General features: G+C 45.0%; 1 protein-coding gene across 2 annotated transcripts; it reads left to right on the top strand.

The window, feature by feature from the left end:
- Positions 1-477: 477 nt before the first annotated feature.
- LOC124661223 (calcium-transporting ATPase 1, plasma membrane-type-like) lies at positions 478-6317 on the top strand. 2 transcript variants are annotated; one of them, XM_047199085.1, is made up of 7 exons: positions 478-672; positions 2935-2989; positions 3092-5040; positions 5126-5284; positions 5359-5530; positions 5623-5915; positions 6009-6317. In XM_047199085.1, the coding sequence occupies exons 1-7, from the start codon at positions 478-480 to the stop codon at positions 6315-6317; spliced, it is 3132 nt and encodes a 1043-aa protein (XP_047055041.1). The 2 variants fall into 2 exon arrangements, with proteins under 2 accessions (XP_047055041.1, XP_047055042.1); XM_047199086.1 differs by having other exon boundaries at positions 502-672; positions 2935-2993; positions 3093-5040.
- The last annotated feature ends 17248 nt before the right edge of the window (positions 6318-23565 follow it).

The raw sequence follows: 23565 nt of genomic DNA on the forward strand, positions 1-23565 counted from the left end.
CGGTAGGTTTATACATCACCATACCGTATGCATACAAGTTAGGTATTAGTCTAAATACATAGTTTATCACGGCTCGGTGCAGGTTAGCCCCTAAAACAAAAAATCTAATGCTCTATAACAGTGTTTAATGGATCGGCTACAGATGTTTTAGGACGAAACAATATAGTAGCACCTTGTTTCATTATTTTTGGTTGCTACAAAAAAGACGGTAAAAGAGTATCTCGGCTCCTGTCGATCAGCCATACAACAGGATACCGGAAATAGCACGTGCATGAGGCTGACTATATTTAGCAGGTCCGTACGAGACCTCCACTCATTGTGGAAAGCACGGATCGCGGCCGAGCACCAGAACATGACTAAAATTCCATGAGACTTGCGTTCAAACGACTACCTCCTCTCCGCGAGGGATAGACCGAGTTAGAGATAGAGAAGTAGAGAGTCAGGAGGAGGGTTCGATCGATCGAAGGATCGATCACCATGGCTTACCTAAAGAAGAAATCCATGGAGTTTCTGAAAACTTTCGATGTACCGTCGAAGAACCCGTCGGAGGATGCACAGCGGCGATGGCGGGAGGCCGTCGGCACCCTTGTCAAGAACCGCCGCCGCCGCTTCCGCATGGTCCCCGACCTCGACAAGCGCTCCCAGGCAGAGACCCAGCGCCGCAACATCCAGGTGATTTATCCGATCTTTTTGGTTCATCGATCGATCTCTCTGCGCGACATGTATTCTCATCTCGCCACGCGCCCTAATTAAGGGGTATTAGTCAATCTACTGCGCCTGCGTGCATGGCCATGGCTCGATTAATTTGATACAAGTACAATTGCGCCGGATTAATTCGTCTTTAATCTGCAATGCGTTAGGATTGCTAGTCAATTTTTCGCAGTATTTACATTCAAAAGTCGGCCATGAAATTCTCTGGTCTGGTCAACTGAATTTGTTGGAAAACAGTAAACTGCAATGCAGATACTAGGACAGTTACATGTGCTGAAGTACACCGGCAAATCACATAAACATGCTTTAATAAGCGGTCCTTAATAAGAGATAAAAAAAAGTTGAGAGATGACTCTCACTGAGAGGAGAGAGAGGAGAGAGCTTCACTGTCTTCATGCAGTATAACGTATATGGAAGAATTGACCTTCCTTAATTAAATGTCAGGTTTCATGAAGTCTTGAACACCAGCGAATGACTTCTTTTTGGGATCTAGTACTAGCACGAATAGGTGCGCAACTTTGTTCCAAGAATCTGCTCCGGCACGTTAACACAAACAAAAAAGAACTTAAGTGGGCAAGAATATATATGGAAGAAATCAATGGGTTTATCTGGTTTAAATACTTTACTAAAATCAATTGTAACAATACAAGTATTAGCGTTTTTTTTTTTTTTTTTTTTTTTTTTTTTTGAACAAAGGAAGGACCATGAAAGGTCCAGTAGCTGCATTTACTCAGGAGCGGTGGGCTTACAAGTTACATAGAGGACTTCTGAAAGAAAGAAAAATACATTGCAGACCTCATCTTTTACAAAAGGGACCCTGAAAAAATAGTGCAAAACGCCATCGGGTCCTCCTCCACCGGAGGTGTGGATTAGCTCTACGCCATGGCCACCCACGCTGTCGCCGGGGACAGCACCACTTGGAGACACGCAGGCGTTGATCGCCACGGCAGAGCTGCTAAAGACCCTCCCCTTTGGCACGCCGGCCGGGAGGGAGAAGAAGGAGGGCCGCCCTTCGGCCATGATAAGCATCGGCAAGACGGCATCAGTCGTCGAGGATCCGGTGCTGATGAACTCCAGAATAACAGGGGACGAACTCCCCGAGGTCGCCCTTCGACCAGAAGAATTGGCAGAGGGGAGGAGTAGTGGCTCCACCGAGAACTCTACCAATGATGAGCTCAAGGACCTGGAATACAATATTGGTCAAACTTGTATTGATAATTGATAGTGAAGGTAGCACAAGATATACAAGTACTATTAGTAATCTGAGAATTAAGATAATTGTCTTTTCATGGAGAATTAGTCACTCCTTATTACTTACTCCCTCACTTTTATAAAACATGGCATATGTTTTTAGTCAAAAGTCAATGTACTGTAACTTTAACCGATATAATATAGAAAATAATATGAACATATATACTACCAAATCAACTTTAGCACCACAAAATATATTTTCATAGTGTATTCGTTGAATAGTTTAGATGTTTATATTTATAACATACAATATTGGTCAAACTTGTAACATGTTGACTTTTAACTAAAAATATACACCTTATTTTTATGAAAGTACTATCTATGTTTCTAAATATAAGACATTTTCCTAAATATAAGATATTTTGGGGTTCAAATTAAACAGAGGGAGTAATACACTATTTTGCCATGCCACTAACATGATAAACAACATGACATGGTTTGAAAAGACGACTTTTCATGAATCTATTAACCTTTTATGCTCTCTTTGGATTGTAGGAATTTCACGGGACTTTTGTATGATTCCAATACTTAGGATTTTCCTATGAACTGCCTTTGTATCAAATGAATGATGCTACTTAGATTTATGTGGATTGAATTCTTATGTTCCGGTCCCATAGGATTTTGGAACATCTATTCCAATTTCATTTTTAAGACACAACCTTGTTTTGTGTGTTTTTCATGTATTTCATCTAAACGACTATTCCTACATTTTTCTGTGTTTTACAATCCTTTAGATTTCTCTGTTTTCTTATTCATTTGTTTTCCAATACTGTGAACCAAAGAGGCATTTATACGTTACACGAGATGCACATATACACCATCCAAGTCCAAAAGAATTCAGATGACAAGTAAATTATCTTTTATTGTCACCTTAAATCATAAATTATGAACCAAATGGTACAAGCTGTTCCACTGAGTTTTAACAATTACTTAGAAAAAATGTACCGACAATCTTTTGTTGCATTTCCACAGGAAAAGCTTCGGGTGGCACTGTACGTGCAGAAGGCCGCACTGCAGTTCATCGATGGTATGTACACTGTCTGAAAAAACATTCCATATTCCATAAGATTTATGACCAAACAATCCATGATAACAAAATTTGCAATGCTCCTCCGTCCCCTCGCCGCAGCCGCCCGCCGGACGGAGCATCCGCTGCCGGAGCTGGCGCGACAGTGTGGCTTCTCCATCAGCGCCGAGGAGCTGGCCTCATTGGTGCGCGGCAAGGACTCCAAGAGCCTTCGCCTCCACAAGGGCGTGGACGGCCTCGCGCGCAAGGTTAACGTCTCCCTCGCCGACGGCATCAAGTCCGACGACGTGGGCCTCCGCACCGAGGTCTACGGCGCCAACCAATACGCCGAGAAGCCGCCGCGCACGTTCTGGATGTTCCTGTGGGACGCCTGCCAGGACATGACGCTCATGCTGCTGGCCTTCTGCGCCGTCGTCTCTGTCGCCATCGGCGTCGCCACCGAGGGATTTCCCGGCGGCATGTACGATGGCGTCGGCATCATGCTCACCATATTCCTCGTCGTTGCCATCACCGCCGCCAGCGACTACAAGCAGTCGCTCCAGTTCCGTGACCTTGACAGGGAGAAGAAGAAGATCGAGATTCAGGTGACGCGTGACAAGTTCCGGCAGAAAGTGTCCATCTACGACATCGTCGTGGGCGACATCGTGCATCTGTCCATCGGCGACCAGGTACCGGCGGATGGGTTGTTCGTTGACGGTTATTCCTTCGTGGTGGACGAGTCGAGCCTTTCCGGCGAGAGCGAGCCAGTGCACGTGTCGACGACGAACAGGTTCTTGCTGGGCGGGACCAAGGTGCAGGATGGGTCGGCCAGGATGCTGGTAACGGCTGTGGGGATGCGGACGGAGTGGGGGAACCTCATGGAGACGCTGAGCCAGGGCGGAGAGGACGAGACGCCGCTGCAGGTTAAGCTCAACGGTGTCGCCACCATCATCGGCAAGATCGGGCTCGCGTTCGCTGTGCTGACTTTCACCGTGCTCATGGCGCGGTTCTTGTACGGCAAGGCGGGTTCCCCCGGCGGTCTGCTGGAGTGGGGCATGGAGGACGCGCTGTCCGTGCTCAACTTCTTTGCCGTGGCAGTCACCATCATCGTCGTTGCCGTCCCGGAGGGTCTGCCGCTCGCCGTGACGCTCAGCCTTGCGTTCGCCATGAAGAAGCTCATGCAGGAGCGCGCGCTCGTGCGGCACCTCTCGGCGTGCGAGACAATGGGGTCGGCTAGCTGCATCTGCACCGACAAGACCGGCACGCTGACCACCAACCACATGGTCGTCGAGAAGGTCTGGGCTGCCGGCGGCGCCACCACGGTGAGCACCGCTAAGGGCTTCGAGGAGCTCACTTCGTCCGCACTGTCGGAGGGGTTCGCGAAGCTGCTGCTGGAGGGCGTCTTTCAGTGCTCCGGCTCAGAGGTTGTCCGCGGCAAGGACGGCACGACCACCGTCATGGGCACGCCCACCGAGACGGCCATCCTCGAGTTCGGGCTCGGGGTGGAGAAGCGCACCTGCATCGAGCACGCCGCCGCCGCGAAGCTCAGGGTGGAGCCGTTCAACTCGGTGAAGAAGACGATGGGCGTGGTCGTGACGTCCCCCAGTGCCGGCGGCCGCCCACGCGCGTACCTCAAGGGTGCGTCCGAGGTCGTCCTTCGCAAGTGCAGCAACGTCGTCGTGGACCGCCACGGCAGCATCGTGTCCCTGACGGAGAAGAACTACGGCAAGCAGGTGGCCGGCGCAATCGACACGTTTGCTTGCGAGGCGCTGCGCACGCTCTGCCTGGCGTACCAGGACGTGGGCGGCGAGGGCGAGCTCCCCGCCGACGGGTACACACTGATCGCGGTGTTCGGCATCAAGGACCCGCTGCGGCCGGGGGTGAGGGAGGCCGTGGCGACCTGCCACGCTGCTGGGATCAACGTTCGCATGGTCACCGGCGATAACATCAGCACGGCCAAAGCCATCGCGAGAGAGTGCGGCATCCTGACAGAGGAGGGCGTTGCCATCGAGGGGCCTGACTTCCGGCAGATGAGCCCCGACCAGATGAGGTCGATCATACCAAAAATCCAGGCACGTACTCATCAATCTCCGCTTCTTCTGAACTTCGTAGCAGAGCGTTGGTGCCGATGGTGACATTCTTTGGTGTGTCTTGCAGGTGATGGCACGGTCGCTGCCGCTGGACAAGCACACGCTGGTGACCAACCTCAGAGGCATGTTCAACGAGGTTGTGGCCGTCACCGGCGACGGCACCAACGACGCGCCGGCGCTGCACGAGGCGGACATTGGACTCGCCATGGGCATTGCCGGAACAGAGGTTTGTATTGTACTCCATGCCGTTTCTGAAGGAGTCGTGTGGTTGAGTTACAACTGTTGTTTGCGAGTTATCAGGTTGCCAAGGAGAACGCCGATGTGATCATCATGGACGACAACTTCTCGACCATCATCAACGTCGCCAAATGGGGCCGCTCCGTCTACATCAACATCCAGAAGTTTGTGCAGTTCCAGCTCACCGTCAACGTGGTCGCCCTCATGGTCAACTTCGTCTCGGCAGCATTCACAGGTACACAAAGCTAGACTCCATTGATTTTACACACACACACACAAGTCCCTGCCATCTGTGCACTCTCTTGACCAAACCTTCTAATACTTCAGGGAGCGCGCCATTGACGATCGTCCAGCTGCTGTGGGTGAACCTGATCATGGACACTCTTGGCGCTCTCGCACTGGCCACCGAGCCGCCGAGTGATGCAATGATGCGGAGGCCACCCGTGGGAAGGGGCGACAACTTCATCACAAAGGTCATGTGGAGGAACATCACCGGGCAGAGTATCTACCAGCTCCTTGTGCTCGGCATCCTCCTCTTCAGAGGGGACAGCCTTCTGCAGATGAACAACAACGACGACCTGCTAAACACCTTTGTGTTCAACACATTCGTCTTTTGCCAGGTACCCAATTTTCCTCATGCAGATTCTCTAAGAACTAAGAAATCAAAACACAAATGTATAAAAATATTCTGCTTTCCATGATTTGTGTAACAGGTTTTCAATGAGGTGAACAGCCGGGAGATGGAGAAGATCAACGTCTTCAGCGGCATGTTCAGCAGCTGGGTCTTCTCGGCGGTGGTTACCGCCACCGTCGTGTTCCAGGTGATCCTCGTGGAGCTGCTGGGGACGTTCGCCGGCACCGTGCACCTCAGTGGCTGGCTGTGGCTCATGAGCGTACTGATCGGGTCCTTCAGTCTCGTCGTTGGCGCTCTCATCAAGTGCATCCCCATCAGTTCCGGCGACGCCTCGTCTGATCGACACGACGGATACCAGCCAATCCCCACCGGACCTGGTGCCGTGTGATTTTGAAAACATTTTGACCCCTTTTTTGTTAGGAAGAAGAAGAAGAAATTGCGATTTACAAACGAACTTTGCAGCTTGTTTTTTTTTGAGTAGGTGGGTACCGGAACGGACTTATTATGATGAAGACCGTTCTGCGTGATTCGGGCATTTTTCGTCTTTGTTTCTGACTTTCTGTTACATTCTTTCTAGCAAAACAATGCTTCTGAAATTTCATAGTCAGATCAGTGTGAAATTTTAGGATTTCATCTGCACAAGGTTTTAAGCAAGTGGGGAGTTTCTCCTGTGAGAGCTAGACTAGACTGTTCTAGCGCGTGCCCCATTTATGTCCTACATATACATAAGTAGGACATGTTACAAGTTAGTCTCTATAAAGATCAATATTTACATTTCGCAACACACGCCCTCAAAATGGGGAAAACATTGTAGAGGCCCATCTTGGCACAAAAAAAGATAATACAAACGTCCAGGCTACCCTTTCGCAAGAACATCAGCCAATTAATTTGATGAGCTCAGGTAGGGCATGCATATTACTCCTTGATGTAGATTCTCCTGTATAAAATGGTGATCAATTTCAACATGTTTTGTCCGACAAGTTCGGAGTAGTCCAAGTTCACCTAAGAGAATGTGCAACAATAACACTTCAGATACACCATGTGCCATTGCCCTAAACTATGCTTCAGCCGTCGAACCTACGACCACATGTTGTTTCTTACTAGGCCATGTGACCACATTATCTCCAACAAATGTAAAATAACCACATATAGATCGTCTATCTGCTAGTGACCCTGCCGAATCCACATCAGTATAACATTGTACTCTGATGTTACCTTTTGGAGGTATAAAGTAGGCCACGACCAGGACAACTCTTTAGGTATCAAAAAATCCGAGTGACATCATCCATATAACGAGAACGAGGATCAAGAATAAATTGACTTACCACACTCACGACAAAAGCAATATATGGTCGGTTATCAGAGATATATATCAATTTACCAACTGATCTTTGGTAGAATTCTTTTTGAACCAGGGCTCACATAGGTTTTCTTCTTTGAGTAAATCTAATATGTACATTTTTGGGGTAAGATAAGGATATTTTGAGCTGATTTCAAACTCTTAAGATAACTTCCTTTTACAGAAAATAATCTCTTCACAATAATTTCACATGAACACTATGTCATCCACATAAACAATCAAAATGGCTATCTTGCTTCCATTACGCTTGTAGAATGATGTATGATCAACATTACTTCGTTTGTATCCATCTGTAAAATTGCCCACCTATAGTGATGAAACCAAGCACATGGAGATTGCTTTAAGCCATACAATGATCTCCACAAGGGAATCATGTTACCTTCTAATCTGCATATATACTTCTTCTTGTAAATCACTGTGAAGGAAGGCATTTTTAACATCAAGCTGGAAAAGATCCCACCCTAAATTAGTTGCACAAGAGATGAGCACTCTTACAGAGTACATATTTGTGACAGGTGCAAACGTCTTGTCATAGATGATCTCATATGTTTGTGTGTACCCTTTTGCTAGTAGTTGTGCTTCAGACCATTCAACCTTACCATCTAGGTTCTGCTTCACCGTGAACATCCATTTGCAACCTATAGTCTGCCGGAGACAACCTAACAAGCTCCTAGGTTCTATTTTTTTTTCCTTCCAAATCTCTTATCACTTCGAGCATAGCCGCTTTCTACTTCGGGTTCATTGCCATGTCCTAGTTTCTTTTTGTATAATAACATAATCAAGAGAAGTAATGTATCTTCAGAACTAAGAGCTACAAAAAAAAAAATTGTAGTAGAGGAAACTAGCAATGTTATTTTTGTATCCTACACAATCTTCATATGTGGCGGAATATTGGACTGGCTATTATGCTTACTCAAAGCAATAGGTAGATTATCTACTGAATTACCAGAAGCAAGATCATTGGGTGAGTGATCAATACCTTTGTTGCACTAAATTAGGTAGAGATAAACTTGGAGCTAGAGAGTGTTGTGACATGGATGCACAATGTCTAGAGAATTGGATGTCAAACCATCGGATGCTTCTGCCTCCTCCAATATGAATCATTAAACGAGCTACCATGAAAAGAATCATGAAAAATCCACCTACCCACTTGTACTATACTGGATTTGAGGTGCACTTGGTACATTGGAAAACGTACATACTTGAGTTTGGTTCATTAAGAACGACTCTTCCTCTGCTGCACATGTCTTGCTCCCCTCTCGGCCAATCCAGCTGGAATTGGGCGATATGATAATGGTGCTAGAATCATTGGGAAAGCCATAAAATGGTTCGTCTTCTCTAAATGTCACATCCATACTTACAAAAAACCAAAGCTTAGAGGGACACCAACAAAGATAAACTTTTTTGGTGTGGCGATTATCCAACAAAGTCACAACAAACAACTCATGTGTCAAGTTTTCAACAAAATTTCTATAAGCATGGACAAAGCAAACACAACCAAAAACTTTGGGTGGCACAATGTAAGGATTAGACCAGTTAAACTCTAAAGCATGGTTTTATATTGTAAAATATGAAGTGGTACAAGTTATGAAATTGTTGTTTTGATTGCCTCCCCCATAGGAACTTAGATACATTCACTGTAAACACTAGATGGTTCACCGCGCTTTGCTGCGGTGACCAATTGAAGAAAATTATAAAAATTAGGACGTTACCAAATTCTCTTATAATAAACAATAGACAGAAATTGCGTATGTTCGGACTATAAAAGGGCTTGAAGTATTCAGAGAACAAATATACAGAAAATACAGTACATGCCATGATAGTTGATAGTAGAGCTAATAAAGTTTGTGGTATGAGAAATGGAACAAACGTTTACAAAACAACACATACAAATATTTGTACTTTCAAGTTTCAGTTGCCAGAATATGCATTGCATGGCTGAAACAAAAATCATTACGTACATATTAAAGTGGAACTAATAAAATAATTGAATTTATAGATTCAGCACTCCACATATATATGGCACAAATCCAACATTTCAAAACTGTATAGAACCTGCAATTGCTAGAATCAGGCGGCAATAATGATTATCTTGAAATTTAGGGAAAACAGATTTTTTTTAGAACAAACTAAATATGCACCACTAAAATCATTTTTAATCCTTTTGAGTGAAACATATACCTGAATTTATATATGACAGCTGATGGAAGAGGTTTGTCTATTTTAATCTGTAATTACCTAATTGTGAGTTAGGGCACATACAATGGGGTTACGTCAGCCTATAATTGTGAGTTATTATGACCCGTCGAGATATATGGAATGGATGTGTCGGTACAGTGACAAAAGTGAGTTTAAAACATGTATGCGTAGATATCTCAATTGCCTTGTCAAACGAATGGAAGGCAATGATATATCTCATCCAGTGAATCAGGTACAGATCATACAACCCACAGACTAATGTACGAACACCTTAATACCAGCTCCTTCTATCTTTGCTCATTCAGATCAAGGCTACAATCTGGGGGAATCCCCTGGAAAAAGTTCGGATCTGCAGAAATAACAACGAAATGAATCCACAATAATATGCATGTGCTAATTATAGTTGAGATACAGTGCATGTGAATTTGGCATCACAATGCATAACATGGAATTGGCAGAGTACGTCACGGCATGCTGGAGTACGCTGATGGCCAGAGAGTTGATCGTCCTGAACTGCATGGTCAGGGTGGCCATCACTCGGTTTTGATTCAATGATGATCTCGTCAGGGGCTGCAATGTCTTGAAAATCCAAGAGGATTGTATACATGGCAGACTGCTACTTGGGCTGAGCTCCATGGAGATGTACGTGGAGGATGCCTGGATGGGCATTGAGGCATTCATAGTGGAGGAATGAACAGGAGAGGACTTCCATATATATAGCGTGCCAAACAGCCTAGACGAAGAGAAGCCGGTTCTATGGAGTGCGTCAGTGTGAGATAAGTAAATGCATCAGTTCATTTCTTGCGTGAGAGTTAGTGGAAACTGGAGAGAATGAAGATGGGCGGTACGTGTGGAGGGAGACGAAGAGTATCGTGAACAGAATAAATGACAACATCGCTTCACATGTTTGCTCCAAAAATTTATAGTGGGTGCTCCTATTTAGTAATAAAAAAAGATGGTGGATTGGTTTAGGTGGCAAGTTAGGATTGTTTAAAGATGCTTGATGAGGTGGAAAGCTTGCATGTTAAGAGAAATGCTTTTAGTGGGGTGCTTCTATTTTGTTATCATAGATGAGAGAGTGAGTAACCTCAAGTAAATTTCTATTTACACATGTAGCTTGGTGTATAATGCCTCTAGAAGATAGAGAACAATCAAAATCCTTGCTAACATATTTGGTGTCATTATTAGTAAGCATTTTAATATTTGCAACATATTGTGTCCTTATCAAAGCATAGAAATCCAAAAAAGCTAGAGAAAACATCACTCTTTTGCTTTAGTAAAGACAAATACAATGACTAAAATAATAACTAAACGCCGTACAAGAAACCGGAGATTGATGGGATATCTCTAGGTCCCCAAACATCAGAATGAACATCCTCAATAGCATATAAACTTTTTTTTGGTTACTCGGATAGGTGGTTCTTGTGTGCTTAGCTAGTTTCCATGCATGACACATAAGACCTCCCGAGAACATGATGCAAAAAGAGAGAGAAACATATGAGACATAACCTTGAAAGCTATATGACCGAGCCTATGGTAATACAACAATAACTCGTATTTTGAGGAGGCACTAACAAAAAGGGCAAGAGCACCAGCTCCATTGTCCAGGTAGTACAGTCCATCACCCTCTGTCCCGGTCCCAAAAAGTCTCCTCATCTTCAGGTCCTAGAATACACAAAAGGTAGGTTCAAACCAAGCTCCACAGTTAAGAGATTTGGAAATGGAACTGACTGATGACCCACAAGAATAGGGGGTGTATCGTAGTACTTTTGATAAATAAGAGTGTCGAATCCAATAAGGAGCAAAAGATATTGACAAGTAGTTTTGATCAATGATTCAACGTAAACACTAGCAAACAGGTTTTCAAGGGTATTTGATGTTGCAAATAAATAAAGTACGAGTAAATAAAATTTAGTAATAATAATTGCAGCGAGTGACCCAATCCTTTCTAGAGCAAATGACAAGCCGGTTCTTTTACTTATGATATCTAAATGTTCCTGAGAACACAAGGGAATTCTGTCAAGTGTTTTCGCTTCACGCAGCTGAATAATCTTTATCGGTTTGGTAGGTGTTGTGTGGGTGAACCTACGCTAATGCACTATCCCTACATGGACTACTGCATAATTGTGATTATACCCCTTGCAAGCATACGCAACTATAAGAAAGTAATTAAGATAAATCTAATTACAGCCTTAAATTTTGAGATCCTACAATGCCTCATGCACTGGTTTCCCAACGGGGGTTTAGGTTTATGTCACTCCCGCAACCCCACAATTAGTAGCCAAATACACGATGCATTCCACTATGCCCATAAAGGTGAAGTATCATGTAGTCGATGTTCACATGACACCACTAGAACAATAATACAACAACTTAAATATCAAACCATTAAATATAACTTAACATAGTTCCACACTAACATCTTAACTTCTCTCATGTCCTCAAGAACTAAACGAACTACTCACAAGACATCATATGGATCATGATCAGAGGTGATATAATGATAAATAACAATCTAGATGTAAACCTTAATCCAATGGTTTCACTCAATAGCATCAACTACAAGAAGTAATTAACATTGGAAAAGTTTCTCCTATGAACTAAACAAGATCAAACTCAAAATGTTACAGCGGGGCGGAGTGGAGATGGTGGAGATGATGGTGCTGGTGCTGGAGATGATGATGATGATGATCCCGATGAAGTCCAGCTCGATGATGGTGAGGATGTCGACGATTTCCCCCCTCCGGGAAGGAATTTTTTCGGCAGATTTCTGCCTGCCGGAGAGCTTTTCTCTCTATGTGATTTTCCGCTCCGTCGCGGAGGCGGAATATTTCTTTGTTCGCTCTCCCTCTGTTTAGGGTTCTCGGGGGATGAAATACGCGATGGAACGCTGTCAGTGGTGGGCCAGGGCCACCACACCATGCCTAGGCGCGGCCAGGGGGTGGCCCGCGCCTAGGGGTGGTGTAGGCCCATCCTGGCCCACCTCAGGCTCCCCTTCTGGCTTCCTCCGGCATCTGGAAAAATATGAATTTCTGGGTATTTTCTGGGAATTCATGTTCTTCAGAAATATGGTATCTTGACGGTCCTTTTTTCCAGCAGAATTCTGACTCCGGTAGTTAATTCTCAAATAATCATCAAACATGCAAAAATAGATGAAATAACACAAGTATCATTTCTAAATACGAAATATATCAATGAATAATAGTAAATTATGATATAAAACAGTGATGCAGTTTAGACGTATCAACTCCCCCCAAGCTTAGACCTCACTTGTCCCCAAGCGAAAACTAAACTTAGTAAACCAGACCACGGGTTTATGGAGTGAAGTGTCGATAAACAAAATACGGACAAGAAGCATCACACTTACCAATACACAAGTCATTATAGACAACAAATTCCTCTTATAACTCAACTTGCAATGAGTAAGGATTCACTAATAGAGGTGCACAGAGAAAATCATAATTGGTGATGGCAAACTTGTGTTCTTGGTCAGAGAACAATTAACATATTGTAATTGTATTTCGAGCAGAGTCTTTATATTAGAGATTATATTGCAGAAATCACATGCAAAATCATTACCGTCTCTTTACATTTATTGATAACTTTCAAAGTTATATTCATTCAGATAAAATCATTGTGCTACACAAGGAAGGGTAAAAGATATGATTGAATACATCAACACACATAAATGGTCGGATCACAACAACTCAAATGCTTCCTTGAGATCAAGGGAATAGGTTTACTGACTCAAAATAAAAGTAAAAGATAGGCCCTTCGCAAAGGAAATCAAGATTACTCATGTGCTAGAGCTTTTTTTAAAAAATGAATCAGAGGTAGGAAAATGTAATTATGAGAGTGGCGTATGTCTATGTCAACGAATGACATCAAATGATTTATCATCCTTTCATGTTTAATGGCTTCAAGAGCGGATCCCATAGACAGAACAATAAAGTTCCTCTTCTCCTTTGTTTGAACAAGCTAAGTTCATGATTTCTCAAGTACATAGTGTTAGGAGATCGATTTTGATTATTGGGTCATTTTATATTTCAGTGGGGTGGGCACCCGCTTGCCTGCTCTTTTTGCAATATTAAGTACTAACACATTATGCATGCTAGTCAAGGTGTGAAGCCAAAATAAACATGAAAGAGATAATAAAGCATCCAACGCTTCCTCATGAGTAGGGTTGAAAATGAAACGGAAACGGACGGAAACATGGCTTATTGTTTTTGTTTCCCTCTATCATGTCGGAATCGAAAATGGAATCGGGATCTCCGGAAACGAATATGGAAACGGAAATCATCGGATATGAATACGGAACGGATACGTAGCGGACATGTTACGAAAACGGATATTTGCCACAACACAATGCGGCATAATATCTTTATTCGTAGATCGAAAGAGACACATAAAGAAATAAATAATAAGACAAGATATATCACTTAACTTCGACAAGTGGCAATTCAACATAAAGTAACACACGTAGTTTAAAACTTCGAGAAGCACGGAAGTTCACACATATATACGTAGTGATTAGGGTTAGAGTAATTAGTGGATTTGATACGTGGCTATCCTGATCTCATGTGTAAATATAGGCCTACTAAATGCACGGGTCTCTCTGGGTTATATTTCCGGAAACTTTCCGTATTTATTTTTCCGAAATTTCCTCTACCATTTCCGTTTCCGTCGGAAAGAGCTCCCTCGTTTTCTTTTCCGTTTCCATTTATACTTTTGCCGTTTCCGTTTCCCTTCCGCAAAATACCGCTTCCTTTTCCGTATTTGGCCCTCCATTTCCTTTTTCTTCGGAATCGGACGAAAAGTTTCCCTTTCATTTTCAACCCTACTCATGAGCTAAAACAGGAGCACAAAATAGGTAATAGCTTTTGAAGGTTTTAATGATAGCACACAAGCAAATTACTTTGGAGTGGCGGTGAAATACCACATATAGGTAGATATGGTGGACACAAATGGCATGGGTTTTTGGTTCAAGGTTTGAATGCAGGAGAAGCATTCCATCTCAATACATATATTTGGCTAGCAAGGCTGGGTAGCAAGCATAAGAGTTGAGTGAAATAGACAAATATACAAGTGATAGAAAACAATCATGCAATCTTCCTTGAAAGTAAATACAATTTTAACTTAAAAATACTAAGCTTATGAGCCAACAAGAATAAAAGATAATGGAATAATGTATCTACATTTATTTCTCTCTTTTCTACTCAAGCCTCAAAGTATTGTTCCTACTGACCAATGCTAAGTTTGCCAAGACCAACTAGAATTACTTGATGCGCCCAAAGTGATACCAATATTAATCAACAAGATTAATCATATGACAGAAATTACAAACTAAAATAAGGTGTGCAGAAAGTAAATGATAAAAACTTCTCATTAGTATTCCATAACGACAACTCACACCAAGGGATACATAGATAATCGACTAAAGGAGAGATACTTCCACACTGCAAACTATCCTATATGATAACTTCACTACTCATGATATGACTCTACTGAAAAGTAAAAAAGGTAAAAGATAATAGTGTGATACCGCGGTACTCCCCCAAGCTTGGAACAAGCCAAGGGGATGCCAATACCAATGAAGAATTACTCCTTCGGTGGTGGTGGTGCATCCTTAATTTGAGTAAGAAAATTCTCTAGCATCCTGCGAAGCATGTTGTGCTCCTCTTGAAGATATCCACCTCATTCTTCAGAGCTCGATATTTATCACAAACTCATCGGTGACTCGAATGGCTTCCTCTGCTATAGGGAAGGAACTGAGGTCTGGAACTGGTGGTATTGGTCCATGCATATTATGAGAAAAAGCACGTCCAGTATTAATTGATCCTACAAAGGTAGGTTTTCTTGCCCTTGATCCTGCAGCAATTTGTCCCTCTTTGCTTGATGATATCTCCTTTACTTCCTCCATCCATCCAACAAGGGTCTCCCGATCAAGATCACGGAGGAGCTCGCGCCTGCGTCGCAGCTCGCAATCCTCTGAAGATGAACCCCGGGATGACATCTGGACATAAACAAGTCAAAACAAAAACGCGACGAGAAAACGAAATAAGGACCTCGGGGGATCCGGGGGATTATATAGCAAAACGTTTCATAACAAAAGGAAGGTACATGGCGAAACCGGGTCGGAGAGAAGCTCCGGGGCTCCCACACCAGGCCTAGGCGCGGCCTGGGGCTAGCCTGCGCCTAGGGGTGGTGTGGTGCCCGCGGGCACCATCTCCTACCAATTTTCATCTCGTATTTTTCATATTTAATAAAAACTACAAAAATATAAGCTGGAAAGTTTAAAGCAAACTTTTTGTTACTAAAACTATTACCTATTTGAAAACGGACTCTGCAGTTTCCTGGATTTGCTCCTTAATAAATTCTTCTGGAGTCACCACTTGAATAATATCAATATCTTCATTATAAGAATCTCCAGAAATATAATGTTTGAGTCTTTGTCCATTCACCACTTGTGTAGTATTATCTTTCGGCGAAGCAATTTTTATTGCACCGGAACAATACACCTCTTTAATAATAAAAGGTAATTCGCATTTTGAGAGTAATTTTTCTGCAAAAAATATGAGACGAGACCTATACAATAGAACTTTCTCACCAACATGGAACTTTCTCTTAAGAATTCTCCTATCATGCCACTTCTTAACCTTCTCTTTAAAGAGTCTAGCATTTTCATAAGCTTGTTATCACCGGAATTTGACCAGGTTAGAGGTGTGCCGCGATCAAGATGGGCTTAAAGATTATATACGGAAGAAATATGTGAATCGGCCTCATATGCAAAGTTTGGGCTAGCGTGCCCGTGTATCTGTAATATAGTAGGTCGTATCTTAGATTAGGAGTTAGAGTTTTACCCGTGCACGGTTAGGTGCACGCCTGAATTAGAAAGTCCCTTGGACTATAAATATGTATCTAGGGTTTATGAAATAAACAACAACCAACGTTCAACACAAATAAATCTCGGCGCATCGCCAACTCCTTCGTCTCGAGGGTTTCTCCGGTAAGCACCATGCTGCCTAGATCGCATCTTGCGATCTAGGCAGCACAAGCCTACCTACGTTGTTCATGCGTTGCTCGTGCTGAAGCCTTTTTGATGGCGAGCAACGTAGTTATCTTAGATGTGTTAGGGTTAGCATTATTCTTCGTATCATATGCTGTCGTAGTGCAACCCTTATACATCTAGCCGCCCTTACACCTATTTTAGGTGTAGGGGCGGCACCCCGCTTGATCATCGTTTAGTAGATCCGATCTGTTACGGTTGTTCCTTGTTCTTCAAGGATTAGTTTAACATCCGCAATAGTTAGGCCTTACAAAGGGTTGGAGGATCCAGCGGCGTGTAGGGTGTAGTTTGCTAGCCCTAGACAGGATGTTCCGGGGATCAACCTCGTGTTGGTTTTTAGGCCCTGTCTAGGATCGGCTTACGATCACCGTACGCGAGCGCGAGGCCCAATCGTGAGTAGGATGATCCGATTATGCGGTGAAAACCCTAAATCGTCGTAGATCGCATTAGCTTTATCTTGATCAAGCAGGACCACCATATATTCGTGCACCTCGTACGAATCATGGGTGGATCGGCTCTTTGAGCCGATTCACAGGACAACCCGAGAGCCGATCGAGGCTCGTATTTAACGTTTACGTGTATGCCATGCAGGAAACTAAGCGAGGCATCATCCAACACCTTCCCGACCGGTATAGGTCAGGTGGCACGCCCTTGCGACAGCATCGGACGTGTGACCGGAAGGCTTTGCGGGCCGTCGCTCCGAGGGACCGGGGCCAGCCGCAGCCCTAGTTGTTCCCGGCTCTACGGTGTTGCCGGCCGCTGCCCGCCGGTGGGTTTCGACCGCAACACATTCTGGCACGCCCGGTGGGACAATCTTCGACATCCACCGCATCGCCATCTACATCCGAGATGGCGGAAAGCACTCCGGTCAAGTACGAGGATCTGCCTGACGAACTCAAGAAGAAGCATGACGAGATCAAGGCAGTCCTCCAGGCCGACCTCATCGGCTCTTTCCACAGAACCCGCTCCCATGGCCAACCAGGACACTTGTTCAACATCAACATGGTAGAGCTTGGGTACCGCCCTGGTAGGGGTAGTGACGAGGGCGGCTGCTCTCATAGCGAAGATGAAGAGGGAGCTGGTCCACGCGATCGGCCCCGACACCGCCACAAGATCCCGGTGATGATCAAGATGGAGGCCGATTCCAGCCGATCGGACCGTATTATACGCACCACCGGCTCTCCCAGTATTCGGCGTCGACCTCACAGGTGACGGAAAGCTAGGGTATGGGTTCACCTCGGCTGATGAGCTAGAGGAAGTCGACATCGTCCCTGGGGATAAGCCTCGGCCAACTTTTATCAGCAGGAAGTTAGATCCACAGCTCAGGAGTCAGATGATTGCTCTATTGAAAGAATACCCGGATTGCTTTGCATGGGACTACACAGAGATGCCTGGGTTAGACAGGAGCATCATTGAACATCGGCTCCCCCTTAAGAAAGGATTTCGGCCATTCCAACAACGAGCACGTCAGATGAAGGCCGAAATCCTGGAAGAGGTCAAGAAAGAGATCGAGAAGATGTTGGCCGCCGGATTCATCAGGCCATGCAGGTATGCTGAATGGATCTCCAGTATCGTTCCTGTAGAAAAGAAGGATGGCCGGTGGCGTGTAGCTATCGATTTCCGAGATCTTAACAGAGCCACTCCAAAAGATGAGTATCCGATGCCTGTGGCAGAAACATTGATCAATGCAGCTGCTGGCCACAAGGTTTTAAGCTTCATGGATGGCAACGCCGGCTATAACCAGATCTTCATGGCTCCAGAAGATATACACAAGACCGCATTCAGAGTACCAGGGGCAGTAGGCTTGTTTGAATATGTGGTCATGACCTTCGGGTTGAAGAATGCTGGCGCAACGTATCAAAGAGCCATGAATTATATATTTCACGATCTGATCGGCAAGTTGGTGGAAATCTACATCGATGACGTGGTAGTCAAGTCTGTCTCTATAGAGGGACACTTGGGAGATTTGCGACGCGTCCTAGACCGAACTCGGAAGTTCGGACTGAGAATGAACCCAAAGAAGTGTGCCTTTGGCGTGACGGCCGGTCAGTTCCTAGGATTTTTGGTTCATGAACGAGGAATTGAGATCGGCCTGAAAAGTCAGGAGGCAGTGCGTACCATGCAGCCGCCCACCACGAAGAAGGAGCTCCAACGTCTTATCGGCAAGATCAACTTCGTCCGCCGATTCATCTCTAACCTGTCAGGACGGATCGAGCCGTTCATGGCGTTGGTGAAGACTAAATCCGATGACGAATTTCACTGGGGGGCAGAACAGCAGCAGGCGTTTGATGAAATTAAACGGTATCTGACGACGCCGCCTGTGCTAGTTCCGCCCCAGCAAGACAGGCCGTTCTACATCTACTTGTCAGTAGCTGACACGTCCATCGCCTCGGTAGTGGTGCAACTCTACGAGGGCGTTGAAAAGGTCGTTTTCTACCTCAGCAGAAGGATGTTGGACGCGGAAACAAGGTATCCTGAGGTCGAGAAATTGTGCATCTGCCTGTTCTTTACCTGCACCAAGCTGCATCACATCCTTTTGACGGCGGAGATCTTCGTCATATGCAAGTCAGACGTTGTCAAGCACATGCTGTCGGCCCCTGTGTTGAAAGGCCGACTGGGTAAGTGGATGTTTGCGTTGTCAGAGTTCGATCTCCGGTATCAGCCTGCGAAAGCAGTCAAAGGGCAAGCGTTGGCCGATCTCATAGCTGAGCGAATCAGTACCAATATAGCAGCACTATCTATACGTGCGTGGGCTATGTTCTTCGATGGATCGGCTTGCGACGATGGTTGTGGCATCGGCATTCTGCTCGTGTCGCCTCGGGGGGCAGAGTACTCCTTCTCCATCAGATTATCTACCCCTTGCACCAACAACGTAGCAGAATATGAGGCGGTACGTAAGGGGATGGAGTTGCTATTGGAAGCCGGGGCAGAGCGATAGAGCTTTTTGGAGACTCCAAGTTGGTGATTAACCAGCTCACGGATGAATATAAGTGCGAGAGTGAATCGCTTTTCCCATATTGGATGGAATGCCGTGAGTTGATGACACAGCTTCGGTACATCAACTTTAATTGGGTCCCAAGATCCCAAAACACCGAGGCCAACAATCTCGCACAAATGGCGTCGAGCTACATAGATATACCCGAAGGGTCGAAGTTCAGGTGCAATTCCTGGAACAGGATGATTGGAGAGCCGAAATCTTCAATTACTTAAAAGATTCGGCTCGGGGGGCACCTAGACGGATAAGATACAAAGCCATGAAGTATGTCCTCATAGGAGACGATATGTTCTACAGGACGTTGGAAGGGTTACTACTCAAGTGCTTGGGACCAACTGAGTCTAATCGGCTCTTACATGAGGTGCATGAAGGCGCTCGTGGAACTCATCGGTCGGCTCACAAGATGAAGTGGCTAATCGGGCGCTCGGGGTTTTATTGGCCCACCATGCTTGAAGATTGCTTCAATTACTACAAGGGGTGCCAAGCATGCCGGATGTTTGGGAAGATTCGGATGGTACCAAGCATCGGCGATGAACCCTATCATCAAGCCTTGGCCGTTCCGAGGGTGGGGCATGGACATGATCGGCAAAATCCATCCGGCGTCGAGTAAAAAACATGAATGGATTTTGGCCATCACAGATTACTTCACCAAGTGGGTGGAAGCTTTCCCTATGAAGAAGGTAAAATCAGAAGATGTGATCAAGTTTGTGAAAGAACACGTGATTCATAGGTTCGGGATTCCCCAAACTATCACGACCGATAGAGGTTCGGTCTTTGTTTCTAAAGAATTCAGGAAATTCTGCGATGACATGGGGATTAAACTGATCCGATCATCTCCGTACTATGCTCAGGCTAATGGGCAAGCTGAAGCGTCCAATCAGAGCTTAATCAAGCTGATCAAGAGAAAGATTGACGAGAACCCTAGGGATTGGCATGAGAAGTTATCAGAATCATTATGGGCCTACCGCATGTCGTGCCATGGAGCTATAAAGACTTCGCCGTACCAGCTTGTCTATGGACAGGAAGCCGTATTACCTTGGGAAATTACGGCTGGATCAAGACGTGTCACGTTTCAGAATGATCTGACAGCGGAAGAATATGCAGCTTTGATGAGTGACACTATCGAGGACGCAACGGAACTTAGGCTTTGGTCGTTGGAGAAGATTAAGGAGAACAAAGCCAGGGTAGCTCGTGCCTACAATAAGAAGGTTAGACCAAAGGAGTTTCAAGTTGGCGATCTATTATGGGAAGGCTGTGTTGCCGTTAGGAACCGGGGACAAGGCATATGGCAAGTGGTCTCCTAATTGGCACGGTCCGTACAAAGTCGTCCGAGGCCTTGAAGGGTAATGCATACATGTTGAAAGAGTTGGACGGACAGAAGTTCCCGATGAGCCGTCAATGGTCAACACCTCAAGAAGTATTTCCCAAGCATGTGGGATGATGGGCAGTAAGGTATGGAGGCCGATTTTAAATCGGCCAGTAAAAAAAAAATCACAGCCGATGCGCAGACATCGACTTGAGAAAACATACGGAGATAACAGTATGAAAATACAGCCGATGCACAGGCATCGACTTCAGAATAACAAAGCCGATACGCTGATATCGACTCTAGAGGAATAAGCTCAAATTAGCAAGTTAACGGAATCGGTTCAGACCAGAGGTCATAATGTGAGATTGATGAGGGGTTTGAAGGAGATATGCCCTAGAGGCAATAATAAAAGTAGTTATTATTTATATCTCTATGTTTATGATAAATGTTTATATATCATGCTAGAATTGTATTAACCGAAACATTAGTACATGTGTGATATGTAGACAAACAAGAAGTCCCTAGTATGCCTCTTAAACTAGCTTGTTGATTAATGGATGATTAGTTTCATAATCATGAACATTGGATGTTATTAATAACAAGGTTATATCATTATATGAATGATGTAATGGACACACCCAATTAAGCGTAGCATAAGATCTCGTCATTAAGTTATTTGCTATAAGCTTTCGATACATAGTTACCTAGTCCTTATGACCATGAGATCATATAAATCACTTATACCGGAAAGGTACTTTGATTACACCAAACACCACTGCGTAAATGGGTGGCTATAAAGGTGGGATTAAGTATCCGGAAAGTATGAGTTGAGGCATATGGATCAACAATGGGATTTGTCCATCCCGATGACGGATAGATATACTCCGGGCCCTCTCGGTGGAATGTCGTCTAATGTCTTGCAAGCATATGAATGAGTTCATAAGAGACCACATACCACGATACGAGTAAAGAGTACTTGTCGGAGACGAGGTTGAACAAGGTATAGAGTGATACCGAAGATCAAACCTCGGACAAGTAAAAATATCGCGAGACAAAGGGAATTGGTAATGTATGTGAATGGTTCATTCGATCACTAAAGTCATCGTTGAATATGTGGGAGCCATTATGGATCTCCGGATCCCGCTATTGGTTATTGGTCGGAGTGAGTACTCAACCATGTCCGCATAGTTCTCGAACCGTAGGGTGACACACTTAAAGTTGGATGTTGAAATGGTAGTACTTGAATTATGGAATGGAGTTCGAATGTTTGTTCGGAGTCCCGGATGTGATCCCGGACATCACGAGGAGTTCCGGAATGGTCCGGAGAATAAGATTCATATATAGGATGTCATTTTATGTGAATAAAATGTCGCGGAAGGTTCTATGGAAGGTTCTAGAAGGTTCTAGAAAAGTCCGGAAGAAACCACCAAGGAAGGTGGAGTCCACATGGGACTCCACCTCCATGGCCGGCCAACCCTAGTGGGGGAGGAGTCCCAAGTGGACTCCCCCTTAGGGGGCCGGCCACCCCCCACATGGGAGGTGGGAATCCCACTTTTGGGTGGGAGTCCTAGTTGGGCTAGGATTGCCCCCTCCTATGGAAGGATTTGGTTCGGGTCTTATTCGAAGACTTGGACACCACCTCTTGGGGTTCCACCTATATAATGAGGGACCAAGGGGAGGGGGCCGGCCACCCAAGAACCACCAAGGTGGCCGCACCCCTTAGTGGCCGGCGCCCCCCTCTCCCCAAACCCTAGCCGCCCGCTCCTCCACATCCCGCATAGCTTAGCGAAGCTCCGCCGGACTTCTACACCGCCACCGACACCACGCCGTCGTGCTTGTCGGATTCAAGAGGAGCTACTACTTCCGCTGCCCGCTGGAACGGGGAGGTGGACGTCGTCTTCATCAACAACCGAACGTGTGACCGAGTACGGAGGTGCTGCCCGTTCGTGGCGCCGGAACCGATCGTGATCAAGATCTTCTACGCGCTTTTGCAAGCGGCAAGTGAACGTCTACCGCAGCAACAAGAGCCTCATCTTGTAGGCTTTGGAATCTCTTCAAGGGTGAGACTCGATACCCCCTCGTTGCTACCGTCTTCTAGATTGCATCTTGGCTTGGATTGCGTGTTCGCGGTAGGAAAATTTTTGTTTTCTATGCAACGTTATCCTACAGTGGTATCAGAGCCGTGTCTATGCATAGATGGTTGCACGAGTAGAACACAATGGTTTGTGGGCGTTGATGCTCTTGTTATCTTTAGTTGAGTACTTTGCATCTTTATGGCATAGTGGGATGAAGCGGCTCGGACTAACTTTACATGACCGCGTTCATGAGACTTGTTCCTCGTTCGACATGCAACTTGTATTGCATAAGAGGCTTTGCGGGTGTCTGTCTCTCCTACTATAGTAAAGATTCAATTTACTCTTCTATTGACAACATTAGTATCAACGTTGTGGTTCATGTTCGTAGGTAGATTAGATCTATATCGAAAACCCTAAACCACGTAAAATATGCAAACCAAATTAGAGAGCGTCTAACTTGTTTTTGCAGGGTTTGGTGATGTGATATGGCCATAATGTGATGATGAATATGTATGAGATGATCATTATTGTATTGTGGCAACCGGCAGGAGCCTTATGGTTGTCTTTAAATTTCATGTTGAGTAGTATTTCAAAGTAGTTGTAATAGTTGCTACATGGAGGACAATCATGAA

This window comes from Lolium rigidum, chromosome 6 (genome assembly GCF_022539505.1).
Source record: "Lolium rigidum isolate FL_2022 chromosome 6, APGP_CSIRO_Lrig_0.1, whole genome shotgun sequence".
Lineage (NCBI taxonomy): Eukaryota > Viridiplantae > Streptophyta > Magnoliopsida > Poales > Poaceae > Lolium > Lolium rigidum.

Coding starts and splice junctions, on each gene's coding strand:
- LOC124661223 (XM_047199085.1), top strand. CDS start 478: ATGGCTTACCTAAAGAAGAAATCCATGGAGTTTCTGAAAACTTTCGAT. Junction 5,041..5,125: donor CGATCATACCAAAAATCCAG/GCACGTACTCAT, acceptor TGTGTCTTGCAG/GTGATGGCACGGTCGCTGCC. Junction 5,285..5,358: donor TGGGCATTGCCGGAACAGAG/GTTTGTATTGTA, acceptor GCGAGTTATCAG/GTTGCCAAGGAGAACGCCGA.